The sequence below is a fragment of the Herpailurus yagouaroundi genome, unplaced genomic scaffold (genome assembly GCF_014898765.1).
Source record: "Herpailurus yagouaroundi ecotype Mexico unplaced genomic scaffold, PumYag 192, whole genome shotgun sequence".
Classification (NCBI taxonomy): Eukaryota; Metazoa; Chordata; class Mammalia; order Carnivora; family Felidae; genus Herpailurus; species Herpailurus yagouaroundi.
The window spans coordinates 7,692,347-7,713,727 of record NW_024412423.1 but is presented as its reverse complement, the minus strand read 5'-3'; the positions used below and the strand labels follow the sequence as shown (position 1 = coordinate 7,713,727).

The following is a 21,381-nucleotide window of genomic DNA, read 5'->3' as shown; positions in this document are numbered from 1 at the left end:
AAGGCTTTAGAGTTTTTCTTATTGGAAGGTGATCAAGGAGATGCTACATTGAAACTTAGTGTTTATTTTTCTGTAACAACTCAGACTTTTCCATTAAAGCAAGAATCCAAGCTTTCTTTATTCTCAACATGTTGTCCTTCATTCAGAAGAGACTTTCAAAACTATTCCAGTGATCTCAGAGTTGCCTGTGGGTATTACAAGCACTATCAGTATACGTTTTTTGATAAAGGTAATGGTATTTCCCAAGCCTAGGTAATGTTTTCATAAAACTAGTTCAGTTTCAGGGCCCCTGGGTGACTCGGTCAGTTAAACATCTGACTCTTGATTTTATCTCAGGTCATGATCTCATGATTTATGAGACTGAACCCCACGTGGGGCTCTGGGTTGGGAGCTCAGAACCTGCTTGGGATTTTCTCCCTCTCTCTCTACTGCTCCTGGGCTTGCACGTTCTCTCTCTCAAAATGAATCAACATTTAAAAAAAAATAGTTCAATATTGTCCCCTTTCATTTTCTTGGCTCATGAATTATTTTAGAGCTGGGACTGTTAACCAAATTTGTCAGCAAATACTCTTTACTCTTTCCGTAAATATCCCTATATTTAACTTACCAGAGCACTTCTCACTTTGATTCAGGTAACTAATGAACCATATTTATTGTTATTTTTCCTTGAAGAATGCAATAGTACAGCAACAACCCAGTATACTATATGAAAATAGGTTTACTTTATGCATAAGGGTATCTGCAAATATACAAAAACTCAATAGGGTTTATCTATGGCGGAGAGGGACTAAGGTACAGCACAGGTGAAAGGAGGCTTTCACTTTTCACTTTCTGTACAGATGGTATTTACCATGCGCAAATACTGTTTTTAATCTTTTTCTCAGTAATATTCTAGTTCTGCTTTAAATGTCCCAACTGTGACCACTTGTTTTTTAAACTCACAGAAAATATTTACTGAAATGATGAGCACTTTAATTTTAAAATTCAAAGATCCAGATATCCTAGATCTTTTAATCTAACAGTGCATTATCTCACTTGTAAGATAAATTTAATTCCCATTTACAACTTCTATATATTTATGCCCTATTTCTGGAATGTCTCCTAAAATCAAGCATTAGACACAAGGGTTTTATTTTAACAACCATACAATAGTTACAAAATACTACTTTGTGGTGTTAACCTGTTAAGTTTTAGCTCAAATCTCAACTTTTTTTTTAAGCTTTATTTATTTTTGAGAGAGAGAGAGAGAGAGAGAGAGACAGAGTGTGAGTGGGGGAGGGGCAGAGATGGAGACACAGAATCTCAAGCAGGCTCCAGGCTTTGAACTGTCAGCACAGAGCCTGATGCGGGGCTCGAACGCACGAACCATGAGATCATGACCTGAGCCAAAGCTGGACGCTTAACTGACTGAGCCACCCAGGCGCCCTGAACATCTCAACTTTTGAATGAACTAATTAAGAATCTCAATGACTAAAAAAAAATTTTTTTTTCAGAGAGAGGGAGGGGACACAAGTGAGCAAGGGGCAGAGAGAGAAAGGGAGAGAAAGAGAGAGTGAGAGAGAGAGAATTCCAGGAGGGTCAGAGACAGAGAGAGAGACAGAGATGTGGGGCTCATGCTAACCCAATGTGGGACACGAATTCATGAAATGCGAGCTCATGACCTGAGCCAAAGTCAGATGCTTAACAACTGAGTCACCCAGGTGCCCTACGACTTCTTAAGATTTTAAATCACAAACCAAGTCATAGCCTTAAAAAGCAAACAAGTAAACAAAAACCTATCCTATGTCATTACTGAGCTGGCTATAACAAAGTTAGGTGAACAAGTCACCACCGATTTTTTACTTATTCAAAACTAGAAGTATAACTTATTTGTTACCAAATCAACTTACTCAATTTCCAGGAACATTTTTGGAACAGTGTTCTCTTACCTGTGGCTGGGTTGATGCTGGCTGCAATATGAAAGTGGCAAAGTGCATTGGCGTGCAGGGGAGCATTCCTGTGGACACGATGAGGGTCCTGCTGATGTGGCAGGTATCCAGTATGTGCTACAAGGGCAAGTGATCTCCTCCGACCTCTGCGAAAATGTCTCAGGTTGACCTGTGTGAATAAAAACAAAGTAAAACCATCATTAAAAGTAAAACAATCATTACATAATGATTGCTTGACATTACATATACCCTATTTCATTTTTTAATTCTAATTAACTTTCAACTACAGTATAATTACAGCTATATTAGCTTCAGGTGTACAATATAATGATTCAACGATTCTATTGGTTACTGAGTGCTCCTCATGATTAAGTGTACTTTTAATCCCCTTCAACTAATTCACTCACCCCTCAACCAACTCCCCTCTGGTAACAATCCATTTTTTTTTTTGTCTTTTTTTCTTTGTTCATTTCTTGTTTCTTAAATTCACATGAGTGAAATCATATGGTATCTGCCTTTCTCCGACTTATTTCATAACACCCTATTTCAGATGAGTTTGAATGTACAAATATTTTTCAGTACTTCTGTGCAGCAAATTTGAACTTGAAGAATAAGCTTAGAACTGCCTAATTTCTTTTAACCATCACACAATACTTTGCGATTTTTATTTGGTTTATTTTCTGATAATTAATTTTATAAAACAGAACTTTAACAATGTGTCTGTGGATAATGATGTCTCTATGTGTACTGTTCCCTTTGCATCCACAGTTTATACCCTATGACCACAAAGCACTGAATAGTGTTACCATCATACATTAGGATGTTATTCCATAACTTGCAAAGCTTTTTCAGATATCACTTCACGTGACCCACAAGGCAGACAGTGCTGATTTTGTTATTCACATCTTTCATATAATAGTTTCTATAGAACCCAAAGTCACCTAAACATAGAACAAGAGTCTTCAGATTCCTAGTCAAGAACTTCTTTCAGCTATTATACATAACCATTCTATTACTTGTTGAGTCTCCCAGAAATATATATTTAATTATATTCTGAGCCCTGAGAATACTCTCCAAGTTTGAAAAATAGTTGTTCCATAATCATACAAAGTATTCAAAGATAAATCACTTCAGAACACTTTGTTTTCAATATCAAGAAAATGGGAAACTGTATTATTAGTCTATGTTCAATTAGCCTACACATTAAAAATTTACTTTTACTTTTCACACTACTTAGTAAAATAGAATCTGACAAACTATTCTTTTTTTTAATGTTTATTTATTTTTGAAGGAAGAGAGACAGAGCATGAGTGGGGGAAGGGTGGAGAAAGGGGGGGGGGGAGAGAGAGAGAGAGAAAGAGAGACACACACAGAATCCCAAGGAGGGTGTGGGCTCTGAGCTTATCAGCACAGAGCCTGACATGGGACTCAAACTCACAAAACTGAGATCATGACCTGAGCTGAAGCTGGATGCTTAACCAACTCAGCCACCCACATGCCCCTCTGATAAACTATTCTAATCATTCCTATAATTATGACAAAACACCCAACCTGTGAACAGCAAATATATATATATGCATATATATATATAAAAATTATTTTTACAGTCAAATCTTTGCATTCTCAGATTTTCATTTACTTTGTTATTTTAGCTAAGTCAACTGTAATCTTTTTGTTATCATTAGGTAACTTAAGATTAACTTCATAATTGTAAGTACCTTTATGCTCTAGGCAAATCCTTAAAAACATTTTTTAATATTTACTTATTTTGAGAGAGAAAGAGCATGAGCAGGGAAGGGAGAGAGGGAGAGAGAGAGAGAGAGAGAGAGAGGGAGGGAGAGGGAGAGGGAGAGGGAGGAAGGGAGAGAATCTCAAGCAGGCTCCCCACTGTCAGTGCAGAGCCCAATGTGGGGCTTGATCCCACACACCGCAAGCTCAGGACCTGAGCAGAAATCAAGAGTCAGATGCTTAACTGACTGAGCCATTTAGGCGCCCCCTTAAGAATATTTTTTGAACGAAACAAAGTATAAAGTTTTCTGAGAATCATTTTCCTAATATACATGTATGTCTTCATACCTAACCATATGACTTTGAATATTAACTAGGATGAATGTTACAAAAAAGGCAATGTACAAGGGGTTTTAAAACTTGTAGGAAATAACATCTAATAAAAACACTTACATCTGAAGTATTTTGAATTCGTTCTTTACTAGAAGCATTTCTTTTGAAGTTATTTGTTAAATTAATTGGTTCAGTCCAATGGCTGCAGTCACCTCCATAGAGCAAACAATCATTTGGTAAAAAGGTCTCTACCCAAAGACGACATACATTATCTTTGCAGCAAGTCAACAACACGTTACATACAGAAGCCCTGAGGAATAAAAAGATTTTAGAGACAAACATAAATTTCGTACAGTATAATATTCTACAGTGTTTCTGTAATTATTTAAATGCACACAATTGGAGTACCAATGAAGAAATGTCAATATACATTTATGCAATATATTTAGTCAAAACCATTAAAACTGAGTGGGTATTTGATCTCATCACAGCAAATGCCTGCTAACCTATTTCTTTTCTGCTTAGAATGTGGTACTTCTTGTTTTAAGAATCTAAAATTCACTTACATCCAAAGAACAAAGGCTGAGATAATGCCATAATCCCTCAGTCAATAAGCAAGGAAAAACACATTTTCTTTAAAAATTTTCTGATTTATCCATTGAATGGTTACCATTTGAATTCTTTCATAATGCTTTATTTTTGCTTTCTGTGAAGACTCATGCACACTGGTCACTAACAAGCTACACTATTTAGTATACTCATTTTTCTCCATGCTTAACATATTCCAAAAGCAGTGAAGCACAAGAGAAGAAAAATCATGATAAAATAATTAGTAGCCACCTCCTTCCTTATTCTTGACTGTCAGTGAATTTACTATCTCTCCACTCACAAAAGCAAAATCAATTACATATATATTAATAAACCCCATAAGCATGAGGAGTTCAAAGGCTGAACTCATATCAACAAAGACTACATTCTATTGAGGAACTCCTGCAAAAAAAAAAAAAGGAAAGTAAGAAAGAAAAAGTCACAATATCTTGCTTGTAGTAGACACATACTCAAACATATCAGAATTAAAAAGAACAATCAGTACAAGACTTCTATCAAATAACTCAGGAAGCTAAAGAAAAATAAAAAGGAAATCAAAATTTTGTGTAGTAGTCACTTAATTACACATTATCTGCTTGATTAAAAAAAAGAACAACTATAAAGGGGAAGAAAAAGGAAAACTGTGTATTGTCTGGGTTGCTCTCCCCTTCAGCTTCCCTCTCTTTTCTCACCTCTCCCTTCCCCACCCGCTTCTCTGTCTACTCCTCTGCCTTTCTCCCCTTTCCATCCACTCTTGGGCCTCCCTCCCTCTGCCTTCTCCCACAATTCTCTGCTTCTCAGCCTTGCTAGGCCATTCTCTCTTTCCACCTGTCCCCACTTGCTAGGGCACCTCCTTCTTTCCTTTCTGAATTCTGTTTTCCTACTCCTTTCTCCTTCCTCATGCCTCTCCTTCCTTTTCCATTTTTTCTCCATCCTCCTCTGATCTATCCTCTTTCCTTCTCAGCATTTCTCTCTTGTTCATTCGCATCCACAAAGGTGGTGATAATGAGATTAAAAGCGCAATCAGAACAGAAGAAAATACACCAAAAGGCAATAGGAAAAGTTAAAGGTTCACAGAGCCCATCTGTAACTGGCAGAATGCACAGGCTTATAAAGGAAGAGGAGAAAGTAGTAGACTGAAGGGCTGAATAGAGAACAATCAGAAGAGGCATTAAGAACTTAGGCAAAAGCAACAAAACAAGCAAGATACACAACTCAGAAGCATAGAGAGGCCTTTGACCTAGGAGTGTGGTGGCCCCAGGTGACTCTCCTCAAGATACTAGACCTTACAGACAATCAGTATAAAGAGGTGCCAGGTAATCTAAGAGAATGGAAGAAATGCCCTGCTCTGTGTGAGGCATTTCACTAGCAATATGTCCTTTCCTCACTTTGTATCAGGGTAGCTCATTTGCTCATATTCAGGTATAACCACCACCCCTCAGTAAAAGGTATAACCACATGGAAGGCAAGCATGTGATAGGTAAGTATCTATGACACCTGTGACAGCTACAACAAGACAGTGTGTCCCATCATGTAACAACAGGCCAATTGTTGTTTTTGCAACTAGTTATCTAGGGAAGGGTATACAACAAACCTTCCACTTATCCTACATTCATCGGTGTTTAGTGAAGAAGTATATGCTCATTACAAACACTTTCCCATTCTTTTCTCTCAAGCCAGCAGTACCCTTGCATAAAGTATTACCATTTGGCTGAGTATCTGAATTTTACGTGAAAAACAAAGCACCTGTATAGCCCAGTGAAGATGCCATATCAGAAAGAGCAATGGTTTAGTTGATAATGGGATCTCTGTCATTCTCAGAAGGGGTCAGCCTTCCTACCACATACCTGCAGGCAGCTGGTAAAACAAAAATGAAACCTAAAAGAGCTCAGGGAGATTAGCTGGTTCGTAAATGACATGGACCAAAAGAAAAATTCTTGACACGTCTAAAAGATACTGTAACAAACAGAAATTCTAGTCCTATGCCACAGTTCCTGCACAATGTAGTTGCTAAGAGATAAAACGAACACAAGCAGAAGGAGAAATTGCTATGCCTCACTGGTGTTACTAGGCATTCGTGACAGCCCAGTGCAAGGCACCTGCCTCTGCCTCCACCACGATCCCTTTTACCAACACCGAGTGAATTAGGTCAGGTACAGATATGACTGTCCTCTCTCAAAAGATAAATACTTCATAAGCCTCTTTTTCAGTATTCTGGTAGTCTCACCATGTGCAAATGAGAACACTTGGATGTATCAGAACAAATCAGCCTCCAAAATGATGTAATCTTTATGGTTTGCAATGACAGCTATTTTTATTGTGGCCATTTGCAAATTTTATTATTTATTTATTTATTTATTTATTTTAACATTTATTTATTTTTGAGACAGAGAGAGACAGAGCATGAATGGGGGAGGGTCAGAGAGAGGGAGACACAGAATCTGAAACAGGCTCCAGGCTCTGAGCTGTCAGCACAGAGCCCGACGCGGGGCTTGAACTCACAGACCGCGAGATCATGACCTGAGCCGAAGTCGGCCGCTTAGCCGACTGAGCCACCCAGGCGCCCCCATTTGCAAATTTTAAAAGGAGAATTAACACATACCACAGCTCATTACATTCTGAACACATTTTTGTATATGTGGGCAATGGTCTCAGAGGTACTGGAGAGCAACAGTTCACCAAGTGAAGCTGGAGTGAGCTCTTTTGCCAACCGTACAGACTGTCCACACCACTCTCTCCCTTAGCACACTCTGCCACATCCTCCTGACACTACTGGTCCTACAGTGTCCTACTCCTATGCTTGGTTAGCCTGGATGGCTGGGGTAGGAAAAATGGTAACTACTGTACTAGAAAAGAGCTCAAAAGATCAGGTATAACAATGATGGAAACACGTCATCATACATTTGTCCAAATCCATACAGTGCACAACACCGGAACTGAACCATACTCTCAACGATGGACTTTAAGGAACAATGTGTTGAGGTAGGTTCATCAGTTATAATAAATATACACTCTGGTGGGGGAGGCTGATAATAGGGGAGGCTATGCATGTGTGGGTGCAAGGGATAGATGGGACATTTGTTTACCTGCCACTCAATTTTGCTATGAATCTTAAACTACTCTTTAAAAATCAGTCTTAATATACATTTTTGAAAAAAAAAAATCTGGATTTACTCTGCTGGCTCAGAAGAGCAAAACTAAAGTCAACAAATAATCCAGGTACCCTCCCACGGATCAGTGACAAAAGGTTAAGGGAAAAACTGTATTGTTCCATGGTGTAACCAAATTGAAAATGGCCATCAAACAAAAAGGGATTTCTACTTATACTTAAGTAATAGGTCTCTGTACCTTACTAAATACAGGCAAAAGCTCAATGGGTTATCCAGTCTTGCAAGAATAAAGGAAAGAAAAGAAGTTATTAACAGGTGTACTTGTGCATGACTGCATAGATTAAACTAATACCTAATTCAGAGAATAGTAATCTTTTAACCCACTCTCTTTTCCATAAAGATGTTAGATACAGTTAAAGAAATGTTTGAGGCCTCGTGTTATAGCCTCTCAATAAAGCAGCTTAAAAAAAAAAGGGAAACCAGAGGAGATACACAGAGAAGGAACAAGATTAGGGACTGAAACGTGGAAAGGTCCATGTAAATGGCAATATAGAGAAGGACTAAGACACAAAAGAACTGGATACTTAACAAAGAGAAGAAAAGACGTACAATTCTGTCACTTATAGACATGTGAGATGGAGATAAATTATCCTTTCCCATGGCTCTCCTGTGATGTGTCAGTCATAGCTGACCCATGGCCAGACATCTGCAGGCCAAGGATTATCTGATATTACTAAAATCTTCATAGGCCAAAGTCCTATAGCTGTGGATTCTTAAAGCGAGAAGAGCACTCAATGTCACAAAGATGATGTTCTCTTAATACATAGATAAAATGACTAAATCGCTGACCTAGGCATATATTTGCTTGTTTTACGCCAGGAAAATCCATTTACAGCTCGAGGATGGGCCAGATATATAAAGGAAAAGTCCATTTCTCCTTGGGATTGTTTTTCTGAACTTTTATCCGGAGAGGTAACAGCTGTCCGCCAGTTTTCTACATTATACCATACCTTTAAAAGACAGTCATCCTAATGAAAAAAAACAAAAACAAAAATAGAAAAACATTCACATCAGAATTAATTTAAAGGTTAAGTCAAACAGCAAAAGTAAGAAACTTCTCCCCACTTACAGGAATTTAGGGGTGTGAGGTGTAGTTGGCACAGAAGAACTGAGAAGAAAACCTCTGATTGAAACTTTTCTATTAGCATTCCATAATCGTGCTCTGAGAATTAAGGTATAAATGTGTATATTTTGCAAGGAATGGATCAAGGAAAATGCTAGTTACCATACAGGAATCACTGAGAAAAGATTCACGGATAAAGGGTTTATTTTCCCACTTAGACAAATATCAAATAAGAAAGAATTACCACTAGCAGGCTTACGAGGACTGCCAATTTTTTTAAACAAAAGTTTTCATGAAGCATCATGTGAACGTTCAAAGAAAACGTTGAAGATAGTAATGATGAGTTAATAGCTACTACTATATAAGATATTCCAAGTTTATTTATTTTGAGAGACAGCCAGAGAGCTAGAATGTAACCAGGGGAGGGGCTGGGAGGGAAGGAGATGGAGAATTCCCAGCAGGCTCCACAACATCAGTGAAGACACAGGGCCCCATCTCACAAACTGAACTGCGAGATCACGACCTGAGCCAAAATCAATAGTTGGTCACTTAACTAACTGAGCCACCCAGGCGCCCCAAAATATTCTAAGTACAATTAAAATCGCATCTGCTAATTTGGGAAGCATGGATAAAACAAGGGGCACTACAACGTAACAGGTTCTGCTTTTAAACTAGAATTGCACTTCCACTGGTAAAGTCCATCAGAACAAACTCCATTTCTCTCCTAAAAAACCTCACTGAAGATTTAGGGTAGCTCACATCTTGGGTCTACAGAAAGGTTTGAACCATGAGAACAATTAATTTCAGACAATTATGTGTATATGAACTGTTTAGAGATCCAATGATTACAAATAAAATAATTCCAAGGAAAAATATACTGCTGGGACATCAGCATGGCAAAATATGAAAATGGTTACAAATGTCCTCTTAGAAAGTCGGTATATCCTTATATTTGCCCAAAAAAATTAATTACTTGCCCCAAATCAAAAAGTTGGTAAATGGCAGATTTACATTCAGATCTATCTTTAATTCTATGTTTCATTTATACCATATTATCTTTTAGAACAATAATAGCCCGTTTTCACTATATTTTAAATGTTTTTATTAGAATTTTTTTTTAACGTTTATTTATTTTTGAGACAGAGAGAGACAGAGCATGAACGGAGGAGGGGCAGAGAGAAAGGGAGACACAGAATCGGAAGCAGGCTCCAGGCTCCGAGCCATCAGCCCAGAGCCTGACGTGGGGCTCGAACTCACGGACCGCGAGATCGTGACCTGAGTCGAAGTTGGAGGCTTAACCGAATGAGCCACCCAGGCGCCCCTAGAATATATTTTTAATAGAAAATATTTTCAACTTAAATAAAAGAATAAAGCCAGTTAAGGTTTTTGAAGTTCCAAAATAAACCAACAGCAATAGCAATTTCACAAGATTACCTTCCCAGCAGTGGCAAAAAATTCTCCATCTGGTGAAAATTTCATTAAATGAATTTGGGAAGCAGTTCTGTAAATTAAAGAGAAGAAATAATTTTTAAGGAAAATTAGAATTCTGTATTACTTCTCTAAACAATATTCAGGAACTTGCTTTAAATAATGGAAAATTTTCTGATAACACAAGTTTTACACTCAATTTTAAGTACATCTCATAAATATAAAATGAATACAAAATATAAATTTTTAAATTAAGTATAAAAATTATTTTTACGTGAAAATATCTATGTGTACGAATCATTAAAGGAAAGACTTCTCAGTCTTTAAAGCTTAAGACAAAACAATCATAGCTCTCATTGTCTTGGAATATAGATACCTAATGGCCCCGGAAATTAGATTTCCAAATTGAAAAATTTCAATTTCTCTTTCTCATGTTCTATCATATATTTTAATGGACAATAAATCAGTATTTTGAAATGAAATCTCCCTTAAGGTGGCATTTACCTCATTGAAGATTACGTGTGGGTTACTGGGGGACTTGCACACATGAGGGAAGCCTGCCAGCTTCGCCTATGCACTTGGTGCACACTTGCCTTTTCTTCTCTGATGAACTTTGGCTCATTTCACGTCATTGCCTTCCCTTCTGGCTACGCACTTATGCTCATCTCAAGACAACCCTCACTGTCATTGCCTTCCTTTTCTTTACCCAATTTTGTGCTTAGATTCACCTCAAATTTATTTGTAAAACAGGCCAAAGAGGAATTCCGTCACACTTCCGTCCAAATTAAAGTAACTTTTTTCTTAATCTTAAATGTAATAGCTACGTAACAGAAAGTATTGCTACATATATATGAAAAGAAGAAAATGAAATCATCTACAGTTTCGCCACGACACCCATTCCCAGGCAAAACCACTGCTAACATTCTAATGCACAGACTTCTAGACCCATCTCTCCACCCTCCTCCTCTGTCTACTTTCTTTGGGAGGATATAGGGGAGGAGAGGATGGAGAGTGAGGTCATATTACATTACAATTTGCTTTGTAACATTCATCTATTTTAAAGTATGTAAAGAACACGTTTGCATATCAATGTGTATAGATCTGCATTATTTTACTGGCTATGTTATTCTATTACGTATATATGCACTGCCTTAAAATAATTTTTCACCACCGTTTTCTCATTTCTGCTGCTACAAAATAAGTGGTGCAATGAACATCCTTGTATACACATTTCTATGGATCTGGCTAATTCTAAAGATATTCTTAAAACAAATCATTAAAAGTGCCTGATCTCCATCGCAATCATCTCCAGGAGTGTGACCTCTGTCCAGGTCTTCTCAAAAAAGCTAAGGCAGTCCCTTTTAAAAAGGAATCAGTTCTCAATGCTCCCGCTGCTCAAAATTCTCAAGAGCTTCCCAACTCAGCACAAAAGGCAAACCCTCACAATAACCTCTAAGCAAACTCCCTGACCTTGTTCACTTTATTCCAGCCACAAGCTAAGCACACTTCTACCAAAGTCTGCAGTGAATGTTCACTCTGCCTCCAAGATTCTTCTCCCAGAGATATCCCCACACACCTTGCTCCCTCATTTCCTTCAGGTCTACACTCAAAAGTCACCTCTACTCTTCTTCCTTTTACCTTAGTTTTCTCTATCATACTACTGATCTTCATCTAACGTGTATAACGGGTTTTAAACACATCACAAAAGGAATGTGATCAAGCTCAATGTTTAAATGTGTTCCAGTCAGTGTAATCATCAGCTGCTCCTAAATTGAAACCTGAGTCCCATGGCTTTTCTGCTTAATTAAATAACCATCCCAAATACATAGTATGTCTAGTCCAAGTTATCACCGTAGACTCTAATCTTGAATTAACTTAAGATTCTTCCCCTCTACCAAAAGCACAAAACACATTTCAAATTCTCAGTTCAACCCATGGAAGCCCTGAGAAGGCAATAAAACACTTTGCTGCTCCCCTCTCCCCAACTTTACATGGAAGACTCCAGAGCAAAGACAACTGTCTCTAAAGAATTTTCTTTGCAAAGTCCTACTCCCTCTCCATGTTAAGCCTTTTTAAAACTCACAATCTAGCCGAAGGGTACAAAATATATGGAACCAACTCTCCTGAAATCTTTCTAAACTCTATATACCAGGTCTGCCTTACTCTCTATTTGGTATCTCATATAGTTCTCTTCCTGTTTCATATAAAACGGACTTAGGAAGAATGCCACTTAACATTCTGTCATACTGGTTTACTGGTTGGTAGTCTCAGTCCCTACCTGGTCACTGCTATCTATATTCCAAGCACTTCTACCACTGCCTCAAACATGATAAACACTCAGCAAATAATTGCTGCATGAATGAATGAAATGTGGAGTTACTATCTCAGGGTATAAAAATTAAGCCTGTTGATTCATACTTCCAAATTGCTCTTTAGAAAAATACCAATGCACTCCCTTAAAGAGGATTTAAGAGTACCTGTTCTCCAAATACTCACTAATAGTAGATATTATTCATCCTCTTCTTTCTGGATATTTCTCATTTCTAGATTTTGCAGTCCATCAACTCTTACTTAATTTGCTTATTATTCATATGTACTACCATTTAAAATTTTTCACTTGTCTATTTTTGTTAACTACAGAGATATTAATTTTTAAGACCTCTTTTTAAAAAAAGCATTAACCCCAAATTGCAAATACTTTCCTCAACTTTTTATATTCCGTGTGGTCTGTTTGCTTTATAGAATTTTGTTATTGATATGGTCAACAAATATTGATGTTTTCCTTTCCTTTCCTTTCAGTTTCTAGTTCTGGTATTATACCTAGAAAGTCTTTCCCTCATCTAAAGCAGCATTTATCCTGCAACAGTGACAGAACATAAATAACAAATGTTAAATTTCCTAGTAGCCACATTTAAAAAGTAGTAAGAAACAGGTGAAATTATTTTATTTAATATATTAAAACTACTATCATTTCAACATGTAATCAATAAAAAAAATTAACTGGATATTTTACATTTTTTTCCTTTGTGCTAAGTTCTTGAAATCCAGAGTGTATTTTATACTTACAGCACAGTCAATTCAGACTAGCCACATTTCGAGTGCTCAAAAGTGGTATATCACTAGCTGCTACCATAATGGACACTGTAATTCTAAAATAAAAAAATTCTCCTGTATTTTCTTCTAGTATTTAGTTCATTGTGTAGAAATTCAAAGTTTCCCTCTTTTGACACTTATTGTGGTGTGAGGCATGAAACATACTCTAATTTCATTTTCTTCTCCACAGAGTTACCAAGTTTACGCACTGATATAAAATGTCACCTAATATACTGAATCCCCATGTGTAATTGGGCCTAATTCTGGACCCTAATCTGTTCCTACATCAACAACAAACTGCTAGACCAGCTCTAGCTTTAGAATTCATTTTTCTATGCTATCTTCACTATTTTACTTCTTACAGAATTTTCCTGATTTTCCCATATTTAACCTGTTAAAACAAGTTTAGAACTATGCTCAAAAGTAGAAATTCCAATGGGATTTTGACAAGGATTATATTCAATACATAAAGCAACTTGGGAAAAATATACTTCTTCACAACAGGAAAACTTCCAGTCAAAAGCATGGAAAGCGTCTCTGTCTCCTTTGGTAGAATTTAGCAAGTTTCTATTTAATGATCATCATACAGGCTTAACACATTTTCTATGTTTCTCCATAGGTGTTTTATTCAATAATTAAAAAAAAAAAACTGGATCTATAGATTCACTATGGGAAATAGTGAATCCTCTGTATTTACGAAAAGACCTGTTGCAGAATAAAAAATCAATACTTTTAATGTTGTGTAGTTTCACAGAAACTAAAATGCATTTATAACAAAACCCACATGAACAGATTTATCACTTTAATCCCCTAATTAATTGCTTACTTGCAATGCCAAATGCATCTCCAGTCCCCCAAATTAAGATCTGTTTTATCTGGATTTTCATCTTCAGTTGGCTTCTCCAAGTTAGCATTGGACCACAGTTGCAAACAGCTAGAACCAGTTAAAAGACGATTGCCTAAAAATATATATACATTATTCACCATTTATTATTTAGGTATTTAATTAATGAGCTAAGTTACATGGTTAAGAGTCTCATATAATACTATAAAAACAACTCAACTTCTAAAAAAGTCAAATAACCAAAACATTTGCGGGGAGAGGGAGTGAGGGTGTATTTTAATTCTGTTGAAGCAGTTTGGGGAAAATAGGGAAGAGATCATGTAATCTTTCATTTAAAAAACACTTAATGAGCATCTTCTTTGTACCAGGCACTGTGCTAGCCACTGACAGGGAACACAATGACAAATGAAAACTGTCCTTTTTCAAGACGATTTCACATTCTGGTAGAGACATTCTGTGAAGAGAGGCATGAATTCTAGCAAGTTCAAATATATTCCCAAGAATGATTTATAATCTGGTTTATGGTTAAAGAATAAGGTGCACAGAAGACTTGGAAAAAATTCTGGTCAGAAACCAAAGCATTTTTGAAGTTTATAAGGCATCTGGTTACAATTAGTTACAAGTAGTTGGGAGTGTTATGTGTGGAGAGGTTACATAAGTGGATCTGTATTTTAGAAGAAGGGGTCTAAGTAGGATGGGCAGATATCAACAGATGGACTTGAAGAGGCCTCGTAAACCTTGTAAACCTCCCTGCACTGAGACAATATGCAGAAGTTATATGTAAAGTATGTACATTTTTCTAGAAAGATAATCCTTAATTTTCACCACGCTTTCAAAGGCTCCAGTACACAAAGGTAAAGATTCTTAAAAAAAAAAAAAAAAAAGTCTAGAGATGGATGAGATTAGAGAAAACACACAGGGAAACCTGGTTAATTGACGATAATAATACACAAAGGAAATCATGAGGATCTGAATCAAATACTAAACTAAGAAGCAAGGATTTGAAAGCCATTTCAAAAGCAGAATTTTCAAGGCTTGACATCAACTAACAAAACAGGAGATACAAAAGGTTTCAAGGAAAAATCCCAACTTGGGAAGTTGAGCAGAAGACTGTTGTCATCCAAACAAAGAACACAGAGGAAGAACTGTGATCGAAAAGTTGAAAATAAATAAAGAATTCACTTTAGCAAATAAGGACTATGGATTTGTGTCTCCCCATAAAGATCACTCTATTTCAAGGAAAGTGGGTTTGTGACAAAATAGACTGTTGACCAGAAATCCCTGTGTCTACATCCAAAGTAAGTCACTTAATTAGTCATGTGAATTTAATCTTGGGCAAACTCTGAGCCTCAATTTTCTTCTCATCTATAAAATCAGAAGTGTGTACAGATCGGCTGTAATGGTATCGTACGTATAACTCTGAGGCACAGGCTAGTATCGTACATATAACCGTGATGCACAGGCTAGCGGGCTTAGCAGAAGCTCAATAAATAGCAGCAACAGGGTGGAAGGTCTCACAAACAGCTTAGAAAGCACCAATGAGGAATTTCATTTAAATTTAGTTATTATTAGCACTGCTAGGAATTTACCCAAGGGATACAGGAGTACTGATGCATAGGGGCACTTGTACCCCAATGTTTATAGCAGCACTCTCAACAATAGCCAAATTATGGAAAGAGCCTAAATGTCCATCAACTGATGAATGGATAAAGAATTTGTGGTTTATATACACAATGCAGTACTACAGGGCAATGAGAAAGAACGAAATATGGCCCTTTATGGCAACGTGGATGGAACTGGAGAGTGTGATGCTAAGTGAAATAAGCCATACAGAGAAAGACAGATACCATATGGTTTCACTCTTATGTGGATCCTGAGAAACTTAACAGGAGTCCATGGGGGAGGGGAGGGGAAGGAAAAAAAAAAAAAAAAAGAGGTTAGAGTGGGAGAGAGCCAAAGCATAAGAGACTCTTAAAAACTGAGAACAAACTGAGGGTTGATGGGGGGTGGGAGGGAGGGGAGGGTGGGTGATGGGTATTGAGGAGGGCACCTTTTGGGATGAGCACTGGGTGTTGTATGGAAACCAATTTGACAATAAATTTCATATATTGAAAAAAAAAAGAAAAAAAATTTAGTTATTATTCCACTGCTTAGTTCACCAATGGACACCAGTTGTTTTTTTTTTTTAATTTATAACTAAAAAATAACACTGTATTAATTTCAGGTGTACAATATAATGAATGACCTGATATTTGCATATACTGCAAAATGGTCACCACAGTAAATCGAGCCTACATCCATCACCATACATTGGTTACAATTTCTTTCTTGTGATGCAAGAACTTTTAAAATCTACTCTCTTAGCAACTTTCAAATATACAATATGGTAGTGTTAACTAAGGTCACCATGCTGTACATTACATCCCCAGGACTTATTTATTTTATAACTCCAAGCGTGCACCTTGTGACCACCTTCACATATTGTAACCACCCCTCACTCCAGCCTCTGGCAACCGCCAATCCCCTTATTTATGTATGAGTTTGGTTTTTACAAGTTTTCTTAAACATAAACTGAAGTTGAAATTAAGGTAGTATAAGAGACTCTTAAAAACTGAGAACAAACTGAGGGTTGATGGGGGGTGGGAGGAGGGGAGGGTAGGTGATGGGTATTGAAGAGGGCATCTTTTGGGATGAGCACTGGGTGTTGTATGGAAACCAATTTGACAATAAATTTCATATATTAAAAAAAAAAGAAATTAAGGTATCCCATGAAGGATTAAGAAATTAATATAAAATACAAAATAATTAATCCCAGTTATGGAATGATACAAAGATAGCTAATGTATAATACAGTATATTGCTTTGAACACAAAGGGTGGAGGTATGAATATTAAAGTAGGAAAAAGGCAAAAAAAAAAATCTTAAACAGAAAATCTCATGATTTAAGCTGGATGCAATAGTGGATCTGGAGAAAACACAAAAGCACTATAGTCAGTTTAGTAATGGCATCTGAAAAAATTTCTTTATATCCCAATACCTAGCAAATAGTAAGTAAATACTGATCAGAACAAAAATGCTAATATTTCACTTAAAATATTTACAATCTGTTTATAAATAAAGTTCACTTGCAAAAATAAACTAATTGTTCCCAATTATTTATTACAATAACCCGTTTCTCAACCAAACCATTAAATTTTAAACTTTTCAATTGTAAAAAGAAAAATAATTCAATCACAATTAAAGAGATAATGGTCATGAGCTGTTGTCAAGTCACTATTAGGTATGCTAGGAAAATAAGTAACTGTCTTTTATTTTCCTTTATTTTTTAGAGAGACAGAGAGAGAGCAGGCGAGAGGGTCAGGAAGAGGAAGAGAGAGAGAGAGAGGATCTAAGCAGGCTCCACACTCAACATGGAGCCCCATCTCATGACTGCCCAGCCCCCATCATGACCTGAGCCAAAATCAAGAGTTGAACCGACTGAGCCACCCAGGTGCCCCAAGTAATTATCTTTTAATACTACTCTCTAATGCTGATTTTAGAGCAATTTAATATTAATACTATCCTCTGAAGCATTAGTATTGATAAACCAATGGTACAGAATATCCAAGCAACTATTAATGTTATTACTAAAGAAATATCACTCAAGGGGCGCCTGGGTGGCTCAGTTGGTTAAGTGACCAACTTTGGCTCACGTCATGATCTCACAGTTGGTGAGTTCAAGCCTCGCGTTGAGCTCTGTGCTGACAGCTCAAAGCCTGGAGCCTACCTCAGATTCTGTGTCTCCCCTCTCTCTACCCCTCCCCTGCTCACGCTCTTTATCTGTCAATAATAAATAAAAACGTTAAAAAAACTTTTAAAAAAAATCACTCAATTGTTAAATGTTTTTATTGAAGTTAGTAGTCTGACATCTCAAGTAGCTAGTTTACCTGCTAACAATATTTTTAGAGGGCTCTTATACACCAAGTACTTTCAGATACACTGCTATACCTTATCATTAAAAAACTACCTTGTGAAATAGGTTATTACCTTAATTTCTAAGTGAGTTAACCATTCTTCATCTGTTAAGTACTTTTTTTCATGATAACAAAACTTACAGTCAAATATGTGAACATTTATTGAAAACCTAATATATGATGGGCCCCTAAAGATAAAAACATACTAAATAAAATAGTCTCAGCTCTATCTAACCAAAAATTTAAACCATGTAAACAAATAATTATAAAAGACTGTAGGGCTATAAGAGAGTAACCATATAGTGTATCATTCAAATAGGAACTTTTGTTAGAGTAGAAGGTGACACTATTATCATATGAGAACAACAGGCATTAACTGGGACATAAGTCTCACTATAGTAACAATCGAGTTATACGCCAAGTGCTGTACTAAATGAAATGTCAAATTTGAACCCAGGTCTGATCTCTCTCCACTGTATGTATAACACATACACATAGATTACCAGCTAGTAAGCATCAATCCTCTAACCTTATAAGAAAAAACATTTTAAAACAATGATTTTAAAAAAAGTATCTCAAAGATAATCTCTTATCTCCTAATTTCCAAAGTTTTCTAATAAACATTTTTTCTCAGCCATTTCAACTACTATATTAAAATGTAAACTATCTTATCTCTAAACTGATGATTTTTTAGTTCTGTTTCAAAAAGAACTTCTTTCTTATATTCTAGAAACGTCTATCTTTTGGATATTGCTACATGATATGCAAGCATGTCAAATTCCACATGTCCAAACAAAATGTATGTTCCACTATCTGTAACTCCTACATATCACTGTTCTTCTGGGCACAGATATTCTCAAAAGAATCTAAAATCCAACTGCCAAGTAATATCAATTCTACCACCAGTACATTTCAGATCTATGTATTCCTTGCATTAGTCATTCAACATCAATTAAGTACCAATTACATTAAAGACAGTGAAATAAATTCTTCTCATTCAGACTACTGTGAATCCATACTTTGCAAAGGTAACTATAAATATATTTATCCCCCTCTTCCTCCAGACTCTGACCCTTCTAACTTACTGCTACCAGATAAATCTGGTAAAACCATAAATCTTAGCTTGTCTTGAGGCACTTCAAGAACCTGTAACAGTTTTTTGGACAGTCAAAAAGAATTAAATTCAAATACCTTCGCGTGACTTTAAAGACCTTCCACAATATGTTGCAATCTCATCTCCTTATCACCAGACTTACTCCAGCTTCAAAGTCCTATTAACAGAATGTATCTAATGCTTTCTTTTTCTGGGCAATGGACTGATAAAAACTGCTTTGGGATTTTTTTTTTTTTTTTTTAATGCAGAAGTAGGTAAGTGATACATACACACATGACCTCTTCTTAGAATTCCCTTCTTTTTTCATCTATCCCCACTCTCAAAGCTAAAAATCTACCTCCTGACCGGTCAAAAAGCTCCTCTTCAATCAAACTTTGATTCTCCAGACAGAATTAATGTCTCCTTCCAAAATCAACAGGTATTCTTACCATAAGTAGACACTATTACAGTATTTGTGTTTATTTCAGTATAAGCTCTAAAAGAACATAATGTTTTACTTATTTTTTACTCCACACAATCTCACACAGAGCAGAACTGAAATACATGAAAGTAATAAAGGAAACAGCCCAAACAAGTGATACTGTTATTTCATTTCAGTTAATCCTGCTTGTGTTCTTACCTGCAGGATCCCAAGTTATGTTGTGTGCTATTGATTCCAGAAAAAATTGGCCACTTTTCTGCCATTGACTATATAATTCCTAAAATTAAAAAAGAAGTCATTTAGCCAACTATTATGGGCAGCATTTTTCTGTCAAATATATACATTCATTTATTATTATCACTTATTATTCATAGTAACACATGAAGTCATTTTCTTTGAGGTACAATCGACCATGCAGTCATTTTGAAGGAGAAGAAAATGTTCAATTCAGTCAAGAATAAGAAATATGCAATGGAAGAGAAGAGTGAGAGAATGAATACCCATTCATGGAGGTCCAAAAAAGTTTGTCTTCAGCATAAACAACCAGTAACTATATGCCACGTTGGAGAACATTCTCTTTAACCTCACACTTTCAAAATTACAATGTTTATCGTATTATTATAATAGTTACAAAGGTTTAACTTTAAATTTGTCTGTGTCTGTGCTATCTGAGGCTTCCTTCTCTTTTAATGTTTCATCCTCACCTGAGATCATAAGGTATGTGTGAAAATTCAGAGCAAGAAATGAAACACTTCCATTATATTACATAATTTGTGACATTATCATTTCTGAAAGCAATACTTTTCAAACTTCTTTACCTGTAGGTCACTAAGAAATGTATGTTGCAATAGGGCCCAAAACACAAACAGACATAAATGCAATCTAAGTTTACCCCCTTACTACATGTGATGCACGGTAACATCTTCTATTTTACCTCATTTTCTTTTAAATTCAGGCTATGGCCTACTAAGTTGATTTCACTAACCTCAAAAAGATTGAGACCCACAAATAATCTTTTAATGTAGTGGTTTTCATACTTTAGTACAATAACCTGAGATGTTTACTTAAAATTCAGATTTCTGAGATGCACATCCAAAGGTTTGGGCTCAAAAAATCCAAAATGAGGAATCTGTACTTTAAATCAATGCCCCAGGTGATTCTGATACAGGTGGTCTGCAGAATATGCTTTTATGAAACACTGCCTTGCAGGAATGGCTTTTGATCATAGTGCACGTCAGAACCCTCTCTAGAACCAGACACAGAAGTGCCTAGGCACAACGCCACACCTACAGATTTAGAAATCCCGAAGGCAGGATGGATACATGGACCAGCTAGTGATTCTGAAGTTGTCTTCCCATGAAGAACCACCACCTTAAAAGAATATTCCAGAATGCACAAAGAAAAGGAAATAGTATCTTTTTTATGAGGATCTACACATTCTCTTAGACTGTACCCAGGAATTACAGATTCTATGTACCTTCCAAAGTCCATTTTTCTATTTGATCCAGTTTTTCCCTTACACATCAAGGTTTTTTGTTTGTTTGTTTTTGTTGTTGTTGTTGTTTTTTACCCTTTCTGCAGTCAGGGTTGCCTACCAATAAACCAACTTCTTCTTACCGACTTTTTAACAATATATTAAACAATTATAACCAGTACATGAGAAAATGGGCAAAAACTAAAATTCCTGATTCTACCCTTACTGATAAAGGTATTTTAAC

The 21,381-nt window shown here is 36.4% G+C and overlaps 1 protein-coding gene across 6 annotated transcripts in view; it reads right to left on the bottom strand.

Moving 5' to 3' along the window:
- Nucleotides 1–21,381, bottom strand: part of DMXL1 (Dmx like 1) — a 146,459-nt gene that overhangs the window by 100,385 nt on the left and 24,693 nt on the right. For all 6 annotated transcript variants that reach the window (XM_040444292.1, XM_040444294.1, XM_040444295.1 and 3 more), the window contains exons 4-9: nt 19,862–19,940; nt 14,158–14,290; nt 10,245–10,311; nt 8,537–8,715; nt 4,110–4,299; nt 1,929–2,097 (exon numbers count right to left, since the gene is read on the bottom strand). In XM_040444292.1, coding sequence (XP_040300226.1) covers nt 1,929–2,097; nt 4,110–4,299; nt 8,537–8,715; nt 10,245–10,311; nt 14,158–14,290; nt 19,862–19,940 — 817 coding nt within the window. The remainder of the gene's footprint in view (nt 1–1,928; nt 2,098–4,109; nt 4,300–8,536; nt 8,716–10,244; nt 10,312–14,157; nt 14,291–19,861; nt 19,941–21,381) is intronic.